We start from the raw sequence: 8,439 nt of genomic DNA, 5'->3' as shown, positions 1-8,439 counted from the left end.
TCCCGACCAGGCGCCGAGTGGTGCCAATCACAACACACACTGGCCTTGCTAACCAATCACAGCACATTTCGTATTTCAGAAGGCGGGCTTTCATTTGATACAGGAACTATTCGAGCCGTTCATGCCAGACTGAGGATAATGAGGATAACATTGTAATAATGTAAAATATGTGAAAAATAATGTTTTTCGAACAACTTAGTATGAGAGCCTGTTCTAGTACACCCCCAAAACAAAATCAAGACTTTGTAAAAGAGCATAATAGAACCCCTTTAAAGTGTTAGCCTACAGTTTTTCCTTTCGTTTAATACATTTGGCCAAAATCTTATAAGAGTTGATGCTGTATATTGACTATGACTAGATGCAAGATAGACTCTCGTGTTTTTTTGTTTTTTTTAAGAAAACGCTGTACTATTTATTATTATTATTATTATTATAACTTTTATTATTATTATTATTATTATTGGTAAAAAAAAAAAAAGTAAAAAAAAAATGACATTATTAACTAGTATTTTTTTCTGCTCAAACCACTTTCGGAACGGTAATAATACAGAAGGAACGCATGAACAGAAACATTAAAATACTGGTCCTGCTCGGAGTGAAACGATTAAATTTTTTGTAAGCCCAGTCGCCCACCCCTTTATTCAAATACAAAACAGTAGTACTGTAATGTAGGTTACCAAAAAGGGAATTACAGTTGGCGAATTTTGTATAAAAAGGTTTGCAAGGTTGTAAGGATTACTTAGCATTTAGTTTTTCAATGAAAGATAAGTTATACCAGCTTTGTATTTGTAAGTGCTGTTATGCAGATGTTCTGTATATTTGTTTCATAATTACACTCACAAGAAGAGGAGTTCGCTCAACGGTGGCCTCTGTCTATGATCCGCTAGGTTTTGTTGCACCTTTTCTACTAGTTGGTAAACAGATTCTTCAATAATTGTGTAAAGATAAAGTAAGCTAGGATGAAGATCTCCCCGAGCATATTCTACCACAGTGGGAGTCGTGGCTTCGAGACTTGCCTCACTTGGCTGTCCTGAAGATTCCAAGAAGCTATCTACCATCAGATTTTGATGAGGTTGTTTCTTATGAGCTTCCGTCAGTAATTTTGCCACCTCCAGGAAAGTTCAGTAAAGAAGACCTCTATCTGCGCAAGAGGTGGAGAAGAGTGCAGTTCCTGGCAAATGAATTCTGGCAGCGATGGAAACGTGAATATCTATTAAATCTCCAACAACGCAAGAAATGGCAAAGAACATCACGAAATTCACAAGTAAATGACATTGTAATACTACAAGATGACAGCGCTCAAAGAAATGAATGGAAGCTTGCCAGGGTAGTGGAATCTTACCCTAGTGCCGATGGCATTTTGCGAAAGCTGAAGCTACTAGTCAGTGACACTACATTTCTTAAAGGAAAACCACACACTAGATCAGTTTACTTAGAAAGGCCTATCCACAAGGTAGTTACTTTAATTGAGGCCAATTAAGTCAGACACATGACACAGTTACACTCATGTACACCTGAAATTTGATTGTTGTTGATTTTACTTCAATATATTTGTTTAAAGGAAAATCCCACATTTCAAGTAAATGAGTGATTTTGGTGGGAGTGTAAGTGCTGTCATGCAGATGTTCTGTATATTTGTTTCATAATTAATTCTTTGTAATTAACTCCATAATTTCTTGTATTAATTCATTTGAGGTTCAATTTAAAAATGTAAATGAGTTGTAATGTGATGTAAATTCCTTTGGTGTACTTTAAAACATAAGGCGCGAGAATGCGTCACTTTTCACTGCCTACATCACCAAGTGTATTGATGATGTAACAGTCACAAAGACCATCACTGTCCGGGCCAACCAGAGGGAGGTGGCTAACAGGGGAGGTCTACGGACTCCTGAAGACGTGGAACACTGCCTTCAGAGCTGGAGATGAGGTGGGCCTGAAGACAGCTAGGGCCAACCTTTCCCGCGGCATCAGAGAGGCAAAAAGACAGTACTCCAGGAGGATAGCCCATCATTTCAGCGACAGCAGAGACAGTCGGAGCCTGTGGCAGGGGATACAGACCATTACGGACTACAAGCCCCCACCACGCACCTGTGACAGCACCATCTCCCTGCTGAACGAGCTGAACGTCTTCTTCGCTCGCTTTGAGGCACAAAACAGCACCACTGCACAGAAGACTCCACCTCCACCCGGCGACCAGGTGATGACGCTGTCCCCGGACAGCGTGAAGAGATCCCTCAGCAGGATCAATGCACGCAAAGCTCCGGGTCCTGACAACATTCCTGGGCGTGTACTGAGAGACTGTGCAGTGGAACTCACTGATGTCTTCACAGACATTTTCAACATCTCGCTAAGTCAGGCTGTTGTCCCCACATGCTTCAAAGCTACCACCATCATTCCAGTCCCAAATAAGTCGTCTCCATCCTGCTTCAATGACTACCGTCCAGTTGCACTTACCCCCATCATCATGAAGTGCTTTGAACGGCTAGTCATGCAACACATCAAGTCTGCCCCCCGCCCCGGACCCCTTCCAGTTTGCATATCGGTCCAACCGCTCGACCGATGACGCCATCGCCACTACCCTCCACTCAGCACTCACACACCTGGACAAAAAAGACTCATACGTCAGAATGCTGTTCATAGACTTCAGTTCAGCTTCATTTGGTGTACTTTAAAACATAAGGCGCGAGAATGCGTCACTTTAACGGAAATGACGTGCTTGTTAGTCGCCCTGATGGACTGATGATGAGCAGACGCATCACAAGGCTCTGCTAAGTTAAATACGTTTAAGTTTAAAATCAGTGCTGTCGCAAGCCAAAAGGACAGTAAAGAAGATTTTCATAAACTCAAAGACCTCTTTTCATGACAAGCGGCCAATGAGGTATTTGTTTGTAAAATGTAACGAAAGTGTTCATAATAGCGCTAAGCGCCATTTTGTGTTTGATGTATTTGTACTGTTTTCACTTGTGTACAGTTCTCACGGCGTTGTGGCGTTAAGACGTCAAAGGCGCGAAAGACATAAAGAAGACGACCCTAAGAATAAAACGCCCGTTTTAAAGAACCAACCTGTGTCTGTTGTCGTGAAGAGAGCTACAGTATTGTTACAGTGTCGGTAACATATGTAAATGTTACTTTATCCTAACACTTGGTAAATGATGATAAGGTAAATCTGGTGTTTACAATCAACATGCGTTAAGAAGAAGATGCACACACCTCATTCCCATTTGAAAAGCATTTATTGTAAGGAAAATCTCAACACAGTGTACAAGCAAGGTCCATAGAAATGTTTATCATATGAGAATCAAAGCTTTATGCAAAAGTCTCAGCCAATGATTTCATCTGCACACAAAGACTGAATTCAGATTAGCATACTACTTTTTTGCCGTATCTTTACAAGAGGAAAGATGGCAAATACCATATTAGATGCATTAACAATTCAGAAATAGATTTAGTTTCAGCGCATTTAAAATAGAACAGATGCTGATAGAGAACTGAAGAGGCCAAATCCACAAGATCAGCTGTCATTCTCTGCAAACACAAAAAATTAACAGTAATAAACTGTTATCAGTCGATCCTGATGAGTGAGTTCATGAGTAAAAACCTAAACAAAACTGATCAACACATTAGAAAACTAGCACACATATGCAGTATCATTGCTCTGTACAGTCACACTTACACTTAGACACGCAGGAGTATGAGATGTACAGGTACTTGAATGTGCCGACACATGGATCCGAGAAGACACTGTTGGAGGCCAATATGGAGCAGTTGTTTTTCCCTTCACAACTACACAATGATAAAATATGAATTAATGAAACAAAAACTTCATTAAAAAGTGATTTTATTACTCTGCCGGGAGAAAACACTTAGACTACACAAATCTTAGCTGGTCCTATCTGGGTTATGTTGTTGTTTTTTCTGCAGGGCAAAGACTGAATTACATATGAAAATTTGTAAATAAACTGACCCACTAGTGACTACGGTCTGTGAATTTAAGGCGTAGCAGTCAGTTTTGGCAAGCTGAGAAGCAGGTCGTCCAGTAGAGCACGTGCTGCTGTCAGTTCGGCCGTAGTTAGCGCTGTGAATGCGTATGACCCATTATCTGAAAACATCAATTCAACATTTTACAGTCTCTAAACATACTATTCAGTCACAAACTCTGTACGAACTCAAGTAACGCTCAAGTAAAACTCTGTAACACCTAGGTAAGAACAGAATACACACCACAGTTCAGGGCACTCGTCTCATGTTCACAGACTATACTTGAACCTACAGTAAACAGAGAGATGTTGTAAAGCAATTTTAAAAAATGTCAATTTAAAATAAATGTAAAATGGCCTTAGTGAGTAATGGTGTGTGCTGTGTGTACCGTGATCATTACTTTTAAAATCATATTAAAATGGAGTCTGGTAGCCTATATTTATGTCTTTTGCCTTGTGAAAAAAGTGTGCTTAGTAATTAATATGCACTTGTAGTGTACATTAAATCTTAAAAGTGTATTTTGGATTCTAGAGAGCATTTGACTGGACAGAAAGTTTGATGAGAAGCTGAAGTGCAGAGTGATGTCATCAAAATCGTTGATTCATATTGGCAGAAGTTAAAGACTAAGTTTTGAATGCTTATATCTTCTAAATGCACATTTTGCCATTGTTTTGGAGCACACTAACTTACAGAAAACCTTAAGGCTAACATATTCATACTAATAAATAAATAAATAAATTCAATTATGATTTCATCTGGAATTTAAGTTCAGCTAATTGAATCTAATATAAATCTAAACTATAATATATTTTCATTTAATTGTAATTATCATGCAAATACATGTCCAAAAACATTACATTAAGTATATTCTTTTAAAGTATATTATATCCATGATAAGTACTCTTTTTAAAAGTATGCTGAAGCGTACTTTTTTCGCAAGGGTTGCTGGAATGCAGGGGAGAAATAACGTTTAACTTTGAATAATGTGCCGTACTAAATAAGGCTCTTGTTTTAAAAGTCTCTTAAATCAAAATATTCTAAACACACTATAAAGAACTGAGCAAATTTGATAATAAATACTCACGAACTCCAGGTGGGAGGCAAAAATAAGAGATCGCGAGGTACTTGTATATGCCAACGCAGGGATCAGTAAAGACTGTATGTGTCGCAAACACCTCACAACTTTCCAGGCCATTGCAGCTTTACATGTCAAAAAAGGAAGGCTTACATTAGTCTTTGCATCTTTATCCCAGCTAACAAAAAAATATGTTCTAAAAACATTTTCCTGACGTTGCCATTAACAAAGCATTATTTCTGACTGTTCTCTGAAAGTTTTAAAATGTTTTTAAAAAATTTTTTCTTAGTTATGTGAATGTTAAAGAAAACGTTAACAGAACATTCTAATGGAAATGTTACTTTTGAATGTTCTAGAAAGTAATAAGTAGGAATGTTTAAAAAAGTTAGACTAATATCCAACTAAAATGTTTCAGAAAAAAATATTCCATGGTCATTTTATAAATACAATTTTTGTGCTGATGTTTTGAGAATGCTATTAAAAAGACATCTTTAAACAAACATTATAATAACATTACTGGAAGAGCGTTCATTAATCTTGCCAGAACGTTCCCTGTGAGCTTAGACTGAAAGAAGATCATGAACTTAAATTTTTTTTAAATCTACCTACCTTTTGGACACAGGAGCCAGTGCATTGGGTGAATAGCAGTTGGTGTTTTGGAGCTCACTGGATGGACGTCCTTCAGAGCAGGTGGTTTTATCTGTACGTCCATAGTTTGCAGTATTTATCTGAATCTCACCATTTTCTACATGGAGATAAAAAATAGTAGTCCTTAAAGTAATCCACATGACTCCATTTTTTGAAACAATGTGAGAGATGTGGAAAAATCACTCACCACATTTCAAATAACTGTATCCACCGTGACAAGTCACACTTGTTTCTGGAAGAAGGACAGAAAACATTTACACAGAGGAGGAAATTATAAAGAACTGGAATTGGAGGAAGAGATAGAAAACGTCCAAACCTGCTGGGATGCAAATGTAGTTGGTAGTGTAGTACTTGTAGGTGCCAAAACATGGATCTTTTGGTGCCAGTCCTTGAGTGTTTAACTCACACTCTCTCAGTCCATTACACCTGTTTAAGGATAAAGACATAAATAATATAATGCAATATATACTAATAAGTATGCTAACCACAGAGTAAGCAACAGAGTCATAATTCTACCCATCATTTTTCTGGCTGTAGTCACAAGCAAAAAGACAATGAAAAATATCTTACCGTTTGAAGACCGCAGGGACATCTATTGAACACTGAGTATTAGATGTTTCAGATGGTGGTCGTCCAACGCTGCAAATTTGGCTGCTTGTGCGGCCACAGGTTGCTGATTGTACACTGATCACCCCAGTATCTGAACAGAAAAAAAACATCAGTACATAATGAATTACTGTTAAAACAACAACAATAACAATAGAATACATAATAAATAACTTTAGATTATTGTGACACATCTTACCACAACTGAGACGCTGGACAAACCCATCACATGTAACTACAGTCTCTGAAAAATTAAAGAGTCATTTGTAACAAGGTGAGATTGATAAACTGTAGGGTAGAGAACAATAAACTCCAGATACTACATTGGGAAAATACTTAGTAGTGATGATAATAATAATAAGAAGAAACAACGTTCTTCTGGCAACCACTGCATCCAGTCTTTTACATTTTTGCAATGCATGTGGTTTTGCATGCTAGATCTGACAGATTTTGGTGTAAGTTAATCAGTATTTATGCATACAGTCTGTTGTCTGATCTTCTGGACTTAACAATTAGGTAATCTTTGTTTAACTGCTGATTGTTGATGTGGTTCATGGATAAATGAAATACCTGCAGATATCAGCAATCTGGAGTTCAGAAGCACCACTGTAAGAAAACAACAGAAGATAAATGATTAAAATCCCTGTGCAATGCTAATCTTAAAGCCATTCACACCATCCTCAACCCTAAACTTAACCCAGAACAGAGCTGTTCAAATGTCTAAAAGTGCAACTATACATTAGTGTTCACCGTGCATCTGATTTTTCTATTTAATTAGATGAAAGAAACTTACAGGTGAGCAGGAGGAGACTGAGAGAAAACATGCTTCTGCTGTTGCTGTCAAAAGTGAACATGTAGCTTTTGACTAGCTGATCCATATTTATACGGTTTGTTTTCTGATTACTCAATCAGATACGAATTTCCCTGCAATTGTTCCCTTAAACATATTTTGAAAGTAAAGACATATGTGTAAAAATGAGTAAATGTGTAATATGTAATCTTGTGCAAACACTTCAAACTTCCTGAAAATTTTCTTGGGAGTTGATGCAATTTTTTTTTTTTTTTTTTCACAGTATCTTTGATTTTAGAATCTCAATGCTATATACTAATCTCCAATCTCAATTCTCAATTATACTAATGCTAATAATACTAATCTAAATACTCAATAGTATTTAGCAGAAGGTTGTATAGTACATTTTGAAATGTAAAAAATAATAATATTCCAAGTATTTAAAGTATAGTCTAGTTTCAAGTATTTCAAAGAGGCTACATGTACAAATGTTAAAAATAGAGAATTGCTTTATTAATATTACAGTTAAACTACTTAATTGTTTAAACAATACATATACAGTTAATGCTAATCTGTTTTAAAATAATGTATGTATGTAAAGTTAATGCACACTACACTAAAATTCTGCCTTAATGTATTGGGTGAGCATTTATTAGGCATTAATTTACAATCATTTATAGAACATAATTCCATTAAAGGCCATTACCAGGATTCTCTGTGAGAACTGCCACATTTGTCTATATTGAATTTAGCATATATATAACCAAAACTGATAAAACATAATCATCATGTTCTTTTGTAACAATTGTGTTAATATCAGTACACATACTGTAACATATTTTAAAATGTTCACACGGATATGTACATTTAGTACAGTTAGGAAATGTAAATAAAATATACAGTCACCAAAATGCCTGAAACATCATTGCCACATCACTGTTCACTCTGGCAACCACTGCATCCGGTTTTTCACTTATTTACAGTGTAGGTGTTTTGCATGTTTAGCCAATATGATGTGTAAGCCTTACAGTCACTTGCTAGATCTGAGAGATTTTAAAGTTGATCAATATTTATACAGTCTTATTGTATCTTATTGTGAAACAGGCTTTATAAAGCACCCTTTGTTTCCCCAAAATGATTCATTAAGCTCACCTGAAATTGGGTCAATTACTTATAAGAGTGTTTAAAAAAATTCTAGGAAATAATAAAAGATTGTCTAACTACTTCATAATGCTTTCTATTCAAAACTTTATTTCTTTTAATAAGGCTTTTTTTTTTTCATTATGAAATCAGGATGGTTGTATCACACCAATATTTTTTGCTGTATACCTCCAAGAAAATA

At 36.4% G+C, this 8,439-nt stretch overlaps 1 protein-coding gene across 1 annotated transcript in view; it reads right to left on the bottom strand.

Annotated features, from left to right (window-relative positions):
- Positions 1-7,141, bottom strand: part of LOC107722996 (L-rhamnose-binding lectin CSL2-like) — a 21,300-nt gene extending 14,159 nt beyond the window's left edge. Inside the window, exons 1-9 of the mRNA XM_016531495.1 lie at positions 7,101-7,141; positions 6,878-6,913; positions 6,507-6,551; positions 6,272-6,401; positions 6,018-6,127; positions 5,889-5,933; positions 5,663-5,798; positions 5,063-5,178; positions 4,222-4,266 (exon numbers count right to left, since the gene is read on the bottom strand). Coding sequence (XP_016386981.1) covers positions 4,222-4,266; positions 5,063-5,178; positions 5,663-5,798; positions 5,889-5,933; positions 6,018-6,127; positions 6,272-6,401; positions 6,507-6,551; positions 6,878-6,913; positions 7,101-7,131 — 694 coding nt within the window. The 5' untranslated portion in view covers positions 7,132-7,141. The remainder of the gene's footprint in view (positions 1-4,221; positions 4,267-5,062; positions 5,179-5,662; positions 5,799-5,888; positions 5,934-6,017; positions 6,128-6,271; positions 6,402-6,506; positions 6,552-6,877; positions 6,914-7,100) is intronic.
- Between the last annotated feature and the right edge of the window lie 1,298 nt (positions 7,142-8,439).

Source organism: Sinocyclocheilus rhinocerous, unplaced genomic scaffold, assembly GCF_001515625.1.
Source record: "Sinocyclocheilus rhinocerous isolate Xijiao unplaced genomic scaffold, SAMN03320098_v1.1 scaffold2559, whole genome shotgun sequence".
Lineage (NCBI taxonomy): Eukaryota > Metazoa > Chordata > Actinopteri > Cypriniformes > Cyprinidae > Sinocyclocheilus > Sinocyclocheilus rhinocerous.
Note: the sequence above shows the minus strand (reverse complement) of the source record. Positions and strands in the feature narration are given on the sequence as shown.